This window comes from Salmo salar, chromosome 12 (genome assembly GCF_965601325.2).
Source record: "Salmo salar chromosome 12, fSalSal1, whole genome shotgun sequence".
Lineage (NCBI taxonomy): Eukaryota > Metazoa > Chordata > Actinopteri > Salmoniformes > Salmonidae > Salmo > Salmo salar.
Genome location: NC_138302.1, coordinates 82,261,326 through 82,275,115, shown reverse-complemented (window position 1 = coordinate 82,275,115; position 13,790 = coordinate 82,261,326). Strand labels below are relative to the sequence as shown.

At 45.3% G+C, this 13,790-nt stretch overlaps 1 protein-coding gene across 1 annotated transcript; it reads left to right on the top strand.

Moving 5' to 3' along the window:
• The first annotated feature begins 393 nt into the window (after positions 1-393).
• LOC106565805 (RNA-binding protein 38) lies at positions 394-11,735 on the top strand. The gene is made up of 4 exons (XM_014133360.3): positions 394-898; positions 3,606-3,744; positions 5,665-5,719; positions 10,076-11,735. Exons 1-4 carry the CDS (start codon positions 686-688, stop codon positions 10,389-10,391), a joined length of 723 nt encoding a protein of 240 aa, XP_013988835.1. The 5' UTR covers positions 394-685; the 3' UTR covers positions 10,392-11,735.
• The last annotated feature ends 2,055 nt before the right edge of the window (positions 11,736-13,790 follow it).

Sequence of the window (13,790 nt, the reverse complement as noted above, 5' to 3'; positions counted from 1 at the left end):
TTCTAGAATGACACGAGTAACTGTTATACTGTGTGTACATAATACATGCGTTTCAGCAAGCCTATTGTTGAGCATTTAAAATCATTATCACATGCGCCACGTAATTATAGAAAATGTCACCATTGTTTCAAACTGAAGATATCTTACAGACGAGTTAAAGGCCTAGTTGTTTCTTTACTACTACAATGTAACATGTGCGCGAGGCGCGCTTTCTGACTGTACAGTAGTGACTTGTCTTTGTGTAGTAAAGGACAAAAGCAGGTGCAAGAAGAACGCGTGGGGTCGGGAGAATGGGAGGGCTTGACAAGATAAGAAGAAAAAATGTCATCCTGAATCATTGCCTATAGGCCAGAAATATAAATGGGCGTGATCAGGCTTGGCGAGTATAAAATCTCTCCCGGAAATTTTTCAGTAGCGGCAAGTGAAGCAAACAAGTTAACGGCGTAGAAGATCAGGGTGTATAATTGCAAGCAATGCACTGAAATACAGCTGTAACAAGAAGTTCAAAGACTGAATTACGGAAGGAGAAACAAGCGAGGACAGACCCCTGTTGCCTATTTGAAGACATCGCTTGAACCGATCAGCTGCGTAGTCATTTAATGCTGGACAAATATCAATAGTTGGTTAACCAACTATCTTCTAACTGTTCACTAGTCTTTAGCCAATTTTTCTTACCGGCTCGCCAATGCTTTTGCATCAGTTCATGAACGGAGGCCTGGAAGTGATGCATTCTACAGCAATTCAAAAAGACACTACTTTTACAAAAATTTTCGTTGGTGGTTTGCCCTACCACACTAACGATGCTTCCTTGAGAAAGTATTTTGAGGCCTTCGGCGATATCGACGAGGCGGTGGTGATAACGGACAGACAGACGGGGAAATCCCGAGGATATGGCTTTGTAAGTAACATTCTGACACTTGTCGGTAATGCAATTAGCCTACATCTTGCAGTGGCAGCACGTGTGTCTTACCAATGCATTCATTTGAGAATAATTCTCAATAGGCAGCGCTAGAAATTGAGTTGCCTATAAGATTAATGGTTGGTATAGCCTACTATTTGTTTTCTGTGCTGTCTCTGGGCACATGCACGCCACGTTTCCTCCCACCACCAAGTTATTGTTACATGTAACTGACTTATTTGCCTAGAGGAAAATAAGAATACTTGATGCTGCGCCAAGTGTTTTTTTAATTAGAAATATTCCATCCAGAATAACATTCTGTCGCCAAAGTTTCACTTTGCGTATTGCGGTCATTGAAACCCATGTCAAAATTATTCCTTTCTTATAATGTGCTGCTTAAACACAAATTCAGTAAAAAAAATTAGCCTTGCTGACTGACTATCACAGCGTTAATCAGGATGAGGGATCACATTAGTTGACGGATAAGATGATATCTCCACATGTCTAATGTCCCTCTGCCTACCCCCGAACGAACACACCGTCTCCCCACCAACCCCTCAGCGCTGGCCCATGAACGACCTAGTCTTTATCGCTTATGAGCGCGGCAAGGGCACTCACGGAAGTGCGAACTGCTGTCCTCGCTGGCTTTATATGGTAATTTTGGCGCGATAGGGACGCTCCAAGACCCTCCTCCCATTGTAAAGAACCGAAGCACTCAGGCTTTACAAGTGGTGTTTATACAATCATAACTGCTGTGGGAGTCGTTCTTTTGTATCCCAAGATGGACTGCTGTTCACTGCCTAAGTACAGACCCCCCCCCCCCCCACACACACACACACACACACACACACACACACACACCTCACATCCCCTTGTTGTGGTAGCAACTGTCAGAGATGGAAGTTTGGTGCACTTCCCCCTCCAGTGGGTCAACGTTCCCTATTTTATTTCACCTTTATTTAACCAGGCTAGTTGAAAACAAGTTTACAACTGCGACCTGGCCAAGATAAAGCAAAGCAGTTTGACACATACAACAACAGAGTTATAAACAAACATGGTCATTAATAGAGTAGAAAAAGTCTATATACAGTGTGTGCAAATGAGGTAGGATAAGGGAGGTAAGGCAATAAATAGGCCATGGTGGCGAAGTAATTACAATATACCAATTAAACACTGGAGTGATAGATGTGAAGATGAATGTGCAAGTAGAGATACTGGGGTGCAAAGGAGCAAGATAAATAACTATAGTATGGTGATGAGGTAGTTGGATGGGCTATTTACAGATGGGCTATGTACAGGTGATGCAGTGATCTGTGAGCTGCTCTGACAGCTGGTGCTTAAAGCTAGTGAGGGAGATATGAGTCTCCAGCTTCAATCACCACAGAGGGGTTTTATCGCCATAGATGGTTCAAGTAACTTTTTTAAAATAAATCTTCAGCTCATGAAATTCAGATTGTCTGCCAGGTTTCTTAACGACCCTCTGGTAATCAGCCATTGCAAGCAGGAAAGATTAACAAAGTATGTATGATGCAGGAAAAAAAAGAAACCCACCTTCTCATAGTTACAATGAACAGGAACAGCAGAAGAAATGCAAATATTTGCCACAAACTTGGAGAGGTGAATCAGCATTTAACAGGCCAAAGATGGAATGGAAAACTGGTGTCTCCAAAGAGGCTGTGTTTACTCCCCATCCAGTTTAAAACTGTAAGACAATGGTACTCTGTTTACACACCAGCGGTGACCAAAAAAACAGTGGGGCTCAGTCATAAACGGTTACTGCTGCTGAGCGTGTCTGGTGTTTCAGGTCTGACTGGCTCAGGCATATGAGGGTGTTCCAGGTTGGGAAAGAGGTGTTTGCCACCTTGCATGCAGCAGAGGGCAAAAAAACGCCCAGCCGCGTTTTCCCAACAGGGCTAACTCGATAATCCTGTTGCTCACTGCTTCAGTAGCAGGAGGAGAAAAATGGCTCCAAAGCCAGGCTTACCTTTAAACACACTCCAGAGGTGGATTAGTAGACCCCCTTCAATAGAGTTCCAGTGTCAACACAGCCTCAATGCTCATGTGTGTTCACAACGCATGGCCTGGAGTGGGCTTAGAACGTCTTCTCTAGTCTAGAGGTACACTTCCCTCAACAGGCTAGAATAGATCTATAACTCGGATAAAACCTCAATATGTACTCATCTGAGATCTTGAATTGGCAGAAGACCAAAACAATCAAAGCAGACTGATGCTGTCTAATGCCTTCAAAGGGGAGGGAGGGAGCGGTAGATTCTAACAATCTCCTTATTCTCTATTGCCTAATTGGATAAGCCCTTGTTATTCATTACTGTTTCATATTTCAGCAGACTTCTCTGACTGAGCTGCTGACCAAGTGTTCTGGGTCTTTTCTAAGTGATAATCACTGTGCTTTGTGTGCAGTTTCCCCCTCTGTTCAGAAAGGGGAATTTAAGTGGTGGAAGGTGGACAGGGAGATTTCTGTGATGGCAGACAAGTAGGGGTTGTTCTGCTTGTAGGGTTAGGGTGGCCTTAACCTTGAAATACTTTTTCATAGTGTGTGTGTGTGTGTGTGTGTGTGTGTGTGTGTGTGTGTGTGTGTGTGTGTGTGTGTGTGTGTGTGTGTGTGTGTGTGTGTGTGTGTGTGTGTGTGTGTGTGTGTGTGTGTGTGTGTGTGTGGCTAATATTATCAACGTCTGTGATTTTGTGTCAGGTGACAATGCTAGATCAGGGAGCAGCAGAGAGGGCCTGTAAAGACCCCAACCCCATCATCGACGGGCGCAAGGCCAACGTAAACCTGGCTTACATAGGCGCCAAGCCCCGCGGTATGCAGATAGGTGAGCCGACCAGGGGTGAGTACAACCACCGGATGCACCAACACTACACTTGTCACACACCATATTGGCATGTTTTAGACAAATGTTTGCTGGTAAATGGTCATTCAGAAATCCCATATGTTACTCATGCCACATCGTACAAACATTTAAATTAATCTGGATTAACTTTCTTGCTCTATATACAGTTTAACTCTGAAGTTTACATACACCTTAGCCAAATACATATAAACTCAGTTTTTCACAATTCCTGACATTTAATCCTAGTAAAAATGGTGTCTTAGGTCAGTTAGGATCACCACTTTATTAAGAATGTGAAATGTCAGAATAATAGTAGAGAATTATTTATTTCAGCTTTTATATCTTTCATCGTATCCCCAGTGGGTCAAAAGTTTACATACACTCAATTAGTATTTGGTAGCATTGCCTTTAAATTGTTTAATCTGGGTCAAACGTTTCGGGTAGCCTTCCACAAGCTTCCCATGATAAGTTGGGTGAATTTCGGCTCATTCATCCTGACAGAGCTGGTGTAACTGAGTCAGGTTTGTAGGCCTCCTTGCTTGCACACGCTCACAAATGTTAAATGGGATTGAGGTCAGGGCTTTGTAATGGCCACTCCAATACCTTGACTTTGTTGTCCTTAAGCCATTTTGCCACAACTTTGGAAGTTTTCCTGGGGTCATTGTCCATTTAGAAGACCCATTTGCGACCAAGCTTTAACTTCCTGACTGTCTTGAGATGTTGCTTCAATATATCCACATACTTTTCCATCCTCATGATGCCATCTATTTTGTGAAGTGCACCAGTCCCTCCTGCAGCAAGCACCCCCACAACATGATGCTGCCACCCCCGTGCTTCACGTTTGGGATGGTGTTCTTCGGCTTGCAATCATCCCCCTTTTTCCTCCAGACATAACGATGGTCATTATGGCCAAACAGTTCTATTTTTGTTTCATCAGACCAGAGGACATTTATCCAAAGTTCGATCTTTGTCCCCATGTGCAGTTGCAAACCGTAGTCTGGCTTTTTTTATGGTGGTTTTGGAGCAGTGGCTTCTTCCTTGCTGAACGGCCTTTCCGGTTATGTCGATATAGGACTTTTGTACCTGTTTCCCTGTTTCCTCCAGCATCTTCACAAGGTCCTTTGCTGTTGTTCTGGGATTGATTTGCACTTTTCGCACCAAAGTACGTTAATCTCTGAGACAGCGCGTCTCCTTCCTGAGCGGTATGACAGCTGCGTGGTCCCATGTTACTTGCTTACTATTGTTTGTACAGATGAAAGTGGTACCTTCAGGCGTTTGGAAATTGCTCCCAAGGATGAACCAGACTTGTGGAGGACTACAAATGTTTGTTTTTTTCTGAGGTTTTGGCTGATTTCTTTTGATTTTCCCATGATGTCAAGCAAAGAGGCACTGAGTTTGAAGCTAGGCCTTGAAATACATCCACAGGTACACCTCCAATTGACTCAAATTATGTCAATTAGCCTATCAGAAGCTTCTAAAGCCATGACATAATTTTCAGGAATTTTCCAAGCTGTTTAAAGGCACAGTCAACTTGGTGTATGTAAACTTCTGACCCGCTGGAATTGTGATACAGCGAATTATAAGTGCAATAATCTGTCTGTGAACAATTGTTAGAAAAATTACGTGTCATGCACAATGTAGATGTCCTAACTGAGTTGTCAAACTATAGTTTGTTAACAGGAAATTTGTTGAGTGGTTGAAAAACGAGTTTTAATGACTCCAACCTAAGTGTAAGTAAACTTCTGACTTCAACTGTATATATTAGGGGACTGGGTACTTGTGAAAGACACCTGTGTAATTTGCCATCTCTGCACGTGTTCTATATCATTAGTATGTTGCTTGAGTTACACACTACTCTAGTCTCGCTGCCTCTTATGCATTGCAAATGTCTGACGGGTCGTTTTCTCGGTCTTCCAGGCATATCCATTGGAGTGCAGCCTATTCACCCAGCGCTCATCCAGAGGCAGTATGGGTGAGTGAGTGGGCACTTTCTTTGTGCCCTCTATACCACAGTAATGCATCTTCTGAATTACACATACTTCTGCCAAATAATGGTCTCTTGTTTAACGTGCATGTCAGTTTTCTCTGACATGCACATCTATGTGAGCGTTCTACAGATGTTGGACAATTTCCCTTTTTTGTTCTCAAATGGTTGTATCATGGTACATTCCATGGACATATGTGACACTCGACCCCCTCTTTAGACCCTTCGGTTTCTACCTGGTTGAGTGGGCTCTCTCACTGAGCAAAGCACCAGGGCAGTGTCTGTCTGTTGTAGAAACAGCCTTGAGGGAGGCCAGCCTGTGACGGGTGTCCAGGACACTCACTCTGCTGGGCATTTAATGGCCATGTCACTGAAATGGGTTAGACACCACTGCCCCCACCCCTCCCTCAAGTCCTAGGTTTGATTTAATTACTGTAAGCCAGAGGTCCAAGCCCTTACATGCATGTAATAATATAAGATCGTGTCCATGGACTTTGGGTCCATAGAATCCCCCCTCTGTTCATGTGCTTGTTGCTTAGTAACGGGCACGCCCCCCCCCCCCCCCCCCCCCCGGGGAGCGTGCTCTGTGGGCATGTGTAACAGGTGTTGGCTCTTATTACAGCCTTTTACACCCCCTAATCCCCTGTGATTGACTGCAGCCCCAGCGAGTAGGAGAGATCAGAGATCTATATGGGCTGGTGACAGACACAAGCTGCTCCAAGATGGAGAGCACACGCTTGTTCTTTCAGCCTTCCGCTCACACCCTTAAACCGCATGTGGTGGAATGGTTGGGAGTGGTTGAGCATTTGTGTAGGCCAGACTGGACTGTAGCATAGTGCTCCTCTTCCTCTGCTTGTCAGCAGATTGACTGGGGAGCTGTTAGGGTTGGGGCTTGCACACATCACACTGAATGTGAATGGTTGTCTGAGCGTTCAGCGCGCTGCGTTTTAGGGACCACCCGCTGTAGATGTCTGACTGTTACATGTAAAATTGGTGCACCCTCGGTTTGCAAATTACGTTCAGAGGTACTAAGTACAGCAAACGCTGTTGGTGTCTGAGCCCCTTACCGAGGCCAGGGACTACTTCTCTCCTTCACTTTCCCGTAGTCTACTTGTCTTCCCCTCTCACTCTTGCCTGTGGAGGAAAAGGAAACAGGGCTTTGTTTGAACACCGTTTCTGCTGGGTGTCTGAAGGACACTGAATTGACACCCCTGTGAGACTGGGGGAGGGAATAGGGTCTGTAGATTGGAGTGAGGGGTTTGGGGAAGGCAATGTTCCCTCAAACATATTTAACGGCACTGAGCAAATTTCAGGTCTGCTGAGCGCAAACTTCACGGTTGTAAAAATTCTGTGCAACTTCCAGCTCGCGTTTACTGTGAACACTGAGGCTGTACCTGCTTCAAGTTAGTTTCAGACAGTGGCCAAGTAGGCTACTGTGGCTAGTTGATCATAATGTAGGCCTATCAGAGTGGCCTACCATTATAAAACATTTTTAAACTATGGGGAAAATGCATCCCATTAAAATTGAACATGCCTACAACAAAATCTCTTGCATAGTTTGTTTTGTTTCAGTATGTTGCTAATATTGTGTTTATTCGATCACAATTCTCACCGTAAAAGGAAACGGTGATAGTGCTAACTAAGGGGGAAAACTCTGAACTTCATTCAACTTTCTAATCTCGTGATTCTCTGCGCACGCTGATATTTCTTCTGCTCAGCAGTCCGAGGGAACGGGGAGGGGGGCTTTCTCTGAAGAGGCATTGTGCTTTCACCAGGCGCCAAACCTCCTGCAGCATTCGCACGTTTTTTTTCCCTTAAAATATTCATGATCGCTTTTTATATTATATTGTACTTCCAGGTCAGAATTTGAGATGCCATAAGGACATTTTGTAGAATTTGTTTTACTGTAGCCTTTTGTTCTGGTATGTGGCGAGAATACAAGTAGAAAAATAGCCTCTGCATATGTAGGTAGGAACTACTTATTGGCAGTGGATTTATTTGCCATGAAGGGCAGCTTGACCTGTTTTATCCAGTCGTTTAACCACAAACGTATAGCTACATTTAGCTTGACTTGATGAAGACCTTCGATTTGTTCACCATGACTAAAATGTGAAGCTAGAGGAAGTCAGTCTGTCTGCTTGGGGCGTCAGTCCCTCTGCTCTACCAGCCCTACCAGCCGCCGAGTGGTACGTGTCACACCCGCTGGCCGTCATCCAAAAAAACAGCTGACCTCTGTCCCCCAGACCCCCACAGGCCCTGTGACATCAGTTAGGTTAGAGCTCACTGCTCTGTTCTGCTTCCCTGTTTCTTCTCCTCTTCTCTCCCTTTTCTATCTGCTGCGCTTATCCTCTTTTAGTCATTTTTATTAACTTTTCTATCAAGATGATTGCAGCGTTGACCCATAATTTGTTTTACTTCCTACTAATGTGCCTGAAAGTTCAACCGGAGGTCAGAGCTAGAGTCCTGTGGCCACACTATTACAAGGCCACAGAAAGGCTCATCTATGTGAATGTGCGTATGCCTCAGTCTTGCATGGTCATCCGTCTGGGGTGGTTGTCTGAATGGTTCTTTGTGAGTAACTGACTGTTAAAGGGGTAGACAGTGCGTATCCGCCTGCTCTGCTCCCTCTGCCACGGGCTCCTGATTCCGATTACCTTCATCTATAGCAACCATGTACTTATTGTATACCACTCAGCAGGCTACAGTGTCCTAACTATTCAATGCCTACCTACACAAATAAATATGTGCTATGTGAGTGGACCCAGGCAACAGACTGCTGTATCCTATCAGCATAATGTCTTCAGACGGTGCGAAAAAGCTTAGCCACTAGCTTCACTCTCACCATATGATGGAGCCATCTCGTGCTGTGTCGCCAATATAGTATTAATGAGGAATCTGATAATAAATGCATGTTATTGTTAACCCCCACTATCCTCCCCAACCCCCTCATGGTTGCTCTGTACTCCCAGCTGAACAGTATGCCGGAGGGGGGAGTGAAGATACCCGAGGTGCAGGCTTCGTGCTGCCTTGTTTGGAGGCTCCCAGGAGGAGGGTAGCAGGCAGCTGTGACTGATCCCGCCCCTCTCTAAGGTGCCAGCAATGGCTTGGAGTGCCAGGTTATGCTGATTAGTGCCTCTCTTTCCTATTATGGCATGGTTTGGGGTTTGCAGTGGTGACTTCTGTTGCTGTTTAACGTTCCAGTGTGGGGCTGAAGGTTTTGGGGGTGTGGTGTGTGTTAGGCAGGTTGCAATTGGATTTTGTGCGTCGGTCCTGTCACCCCTTACCCCTGCACTCTCCCTTTTTGCTGTGTTTGAGTTGACACCGCTCAATAGTCTTCCATCGCTTCATTCCCTTGTCTTCTGTCATGGCCATTGATCTGAATGGAAACTGGTAAACACAACATGGTGGTAACCCATCTGGTCCTTTCACCCATCAGTGGCTGTGAAGTTGGAGACAAGGAAAGGAAGCCATCAGAGTATTGAAACCCAGCTGAGAAGTGTTGATTTGTCTGCTGTGACTTCACTGTCTTGATGTTCTTTCACCGAACATACTGCCTTTTCCTACCAGACACTCCGTATGAGACGGGTGACAAAGTTCCTCTCGCTCTCCTGAGCTCTGTTTTTGGTTAATGTGTGCTGTTTGCAGTGAGGAGTTTGTCTGTTCCCCTCCAGCTGCAGTATTAAGGGGGGGGGTCTCTAAACGGCACCAGTTTTGCAGGGGGGAGGGGTCCCTAGCTCTTCCTCTGCCATCAGACTGGGGGAGAATGAGCTGTCCCCATACTCCATAACACTAATCACTAGTACGAGAGGGTTTTGAGCACAGCACATCAGACCCAACTGGCTAGCAACCTGCCTTGATAAGCCCTCTACCACTGATATCCAATGTAACTTCCGCACAAAACAGGAACCACAACTCTGCTACTGTCATCACACTTTCTGTGTGTGTACTCAGCGAGTGAAGAGAGCAGCAGCTGTTAAAACACTCGGTGTCTGGGCTTGAAAACCTGCTAGTAACGGCTGTCTCTCACCCACCACCACACACACACCCCCCCTTTCTCTCTGGGGGCCCTACCTAACAGGTTCTGTAGGTTTTCAACTGATGAGAGATGTTGATCTCTTCTCCCTACCTCGCGCTTTGTCACGTTTAGTGGGTGGTGTGACATCTGGCAGTTTCTTGCCCACCACCACTACTGTGGATACACGACACATACACAGCACAACTCTAATGTATATTCCAGACCTGCTAACCCTACTGGAGAATGTAAATGACAGAACCCAGTCCTTGGCTCTCTTTGCTCCTGTTCATTGTATCCAGTATGTAACTTGTGTCCTGTTTGTTCTCTAGGTTGACCCAGCAGTATGTGTACCCCCAGGCCTACCTTCAGCCCAGCCTGGTGCTCCCTTCTCAGGTGTCCTCCGTCAGCTCCCCCTACCTGGACTACAGTGCTGCTTACACCCAGTACGCCCAGGCCGCCTTCGAGCATTACCCCTACGCCGCTTCCCCAGGGTTCCTGGGCTACGGCTACGCCCCCAGCCCTGCCACCGCCCAGGCCTCCGCCCCAGCCACTGTTCACCAGACCCTCCCCACAGGGGCCGGCCCAGCACCCGCCTTCCTGCAGTACGCCCCCCAGCAGCATGTTCAGCCAGACCGCATGCAGTGAGGAGAGGCAGGATGCAAGGAGTCCTATAGGCCTGGGGTGTCACCCTGGACTGCCCATGCCACAGCCAGGGCTTTCAGGGAATGGGCTGAGGGACTATTGCACGGTACCATCAGGATGAGCCCCCTCATGGGTCTTGGAGGGTTTTGATGACCGGGTGGAAGGCTAGAATTAAGCGTGTGGTCACTGAGGGCTTCCAGATGCAGACACTTGATTTTTTTTAAAATTATTATTATTACGGTCTATCTTTATTGTATCAGTGTTGTTAGTATCCTCTTATCAATGTAATTATATTTTGTTTCAATCAACAACAAAAACCACGCTACATACTTGTATTTGAAGAGAGCGAGGGGGGGGCTTACCTGGACATTGACCCCTCACCCCCCTCGTCTTTGCCAGGGCATGGGTTAAGTGAAGGCACTGCTGCTTGGATACATAGTGGTTGGGCATTGGGTGAGAGGCACAGTGCCAACTGTTTCCATCCACACCAGAGGTGAGGACTCAGCCGTCTGATACTGGTCCTACACCATGGGTGGTCATGGTTCTCTCTGGGCCTTTCAGAGTTCATCAAGGACTAAATGGAGAGCAGAGATTCTGGGATCCCCCCCCCCCCCTCCGAGACTGTGAAATCGTTAGAGGTACATTTGTTTTTTATTAAAGAGGCCTTAACCCCTGTTTTTACAAACACTTCCTTTTAACCCCTTAACTCAGATCTAACTGGGAGAGTCCTCACTAATTTTCACATGGCCCGGGCTCTTCATATTTATACCAGACACTCTTGTAGTCTATTGACTCACTTTATCTTGATTATTGGAGACAGAAGTAGATAATCATATGCAGTAAGTGGGAGGGGTCAAAGAGCATTGGGCGTTGACGGGCCAGTTAGCTGACACCGATAACCACTACCTGTTTATTTTGTCCAACTGTTAACCTAAGATTGTCAAATGTTGATCTCTCAAAGGACATTCATGTACAGTATTTTTAAATGTTTCCATTATCAAGTACATTTATTATACTATTTATGTTTAGGTATTTATAGGAAATTCTAAGTTAATTGTTTTTTGTAACTTGGTCTAAATAGTTGCAGCACTGAAGTCCTATAACTTGGTAAGTGTATGTGCAAATCCACAAATGTGTCTTTATTCATTTGATGGACATTTTTGTTTTCCATTTTTCCTGGGAACCCATCGGGTTTTCCTGTATGCACAACTCTAGATGCTTTAGTTTCTCCGGCTGCTGGCTGGGATCAGACTCTGTTACTTTCAGAAAAATGTCATTTCCAGGCCCTTCAAAGAAGCCATACCAAAAAAATCTTGAAAAATAAAGAATTTGTATTTATAAAAAAAAGTCTTGACTCATTTCCTGATCTATTGAGATTTACTTGCAACATTTTCAAACTTGATACCTTCATGAAGAGCAGAACATTTACAAATACTTATTTGTAAATGCCATATTCCATAGATGTATAAAGGAATGGGGTTCTTAATCTCTAGGGTCGACTCCTTTAGTCACTTCTAATGTGAACTAAGAGCTTCAAACTAGCTCCTGTTGGGGTGAGTGGGTTCAGTATCTGTGTGTGATGTTGTTATCCCAGTTCTGTGCTGTCTGCTTTGGTGGGGGTCAGGAGCAGGAGGCACATGCTTTATCAGCCCACAACACTACAACCTGCCAGGGGCACGGGGTGTTCCAGACCCAACACAAGCACTGTTGCTGGGGAGATGAGAAACTTGGAACTGTAGAACCAGAACGGGAGGAGTTTGGTATGTGGTTAAAAGCACTTTGTTAGTTGTCAAATATAAAAGGTTTGGTTTCTGCATATTGTGAGGCCTTAACACAGTGTTTTATTGTACCTGCAGACCATGTAAAGTACAAGGTTGTGAAGCAGCACCGGCATGGCTTATGAAGGTATATCTGAGGGAGGACCATGTGTATATTTAAAGCGCGCAGAGGGATACCAGATGGCTTTCTTGCAGTATGCTGGACATTTTAACAGTACTGGTTCATACATATTTAAATAAGCAATGTGCTGTAATGGAATAGATGTCTCAGGGGTTACAGTTACATTGTTGAATCATTTCCTAGGTGTTTATGGCCAGTGTGTGTGGTCTGAGGTGACACTACTGTGTTGGAGAGCACTGAGTTAGTGCTGTGAATGTATGGATGTCTCATTGTTTTCCCTGCTCTCCCTATCTCTCCTCCCAATTGTCTGGCTCCCTCACTCTCCTCAGTTTCTTATTGTCACTCTCCATTTTCATTCTCAGCCTTCGAACTCTCCCTCATCTCGCTCCCTCCCTCCTATTGCCTCTGTTTTTCCTCATCACACTGTGGTTATTATCTTACACTCTCCCTCTCATTCTTACCCTTTCTCTTTCACCTTACTGTCTCTCACTGGGAGAACAGAGCCGAGTGTCAGGTTGATGAACGAGGTCATACAGGCCCAGAGGAGCATGTTTTGCTGAGTCACCATCAGGCCTCACATACACACATTCTACAGTGCAGGCTGCTCTGCACTCTCAAATCTAACTCCACACGCTCTACTCTGAGTCGTGTGCCCCTCTGACGTCAAGGGATTCCTCAGAACTGTCATAACTCAGTCCTGTCTTATCAGCCCCCAGCTACACTTTCATCAAACCTCCCAATTAAAGGACTTTTCCCACTTGGCTCAGTTGCCCCCTCACTTCACCCCTCTTGGTTTCACTATGTGTTGATCTTTCATGTTGAGGTGAATTTCCACAACATCCCTCAAGACACCTTTTACAACTCTGTGATGTCTCTTGCAATTTTTTTTTTAGGGTAGAGGGGAAAACTGAAAACTAGCTGCTATTGCCAGAGGTTTGGTCTATTAACTAATTCACGGCGAAAACTTCATCCCACCAAAACAGGCTGTATTTTCAGGCGGCCTTTTCAAACAGCTCTTATACTCGAAGAGCATTATAATGTTCACAATTTCACAGTATTATTCCAACCTCATAGTGTGAAAATATATATAAAACACAGGAAAATCACGTTTTTGACTGGGCTTTTAAGAGTAAGAGATGTACACTGAGTGTACAAAACATTAAGAACACCTTCCTAATATTGAGTTGCACACCACCACCCCTTGCTTTTGCCCTCAGAACAGTCCTCATTAGTCTGGGAATTAACTCTACAAGATGTCGAAAGCGTTCCACCGGGTTGCTGGCTCTTGTTGACTCCAGTGCTTCCCACAGTTGTGTCAAGTTGGCTGGATGTTCTTTGGGTGGTGGACCATTTTTGATACACAAAATAAACTTGTCTCCTCCTCTTCATCTACACTGGTTGAAGTGGATTTAACAAGTGACATCTATAAGGGATCATAGCTTTCACCAGGATTCACCTGGTCAGTCTATGTCATGGAAAGAGCAGGTGTTCATAATGTTTTAT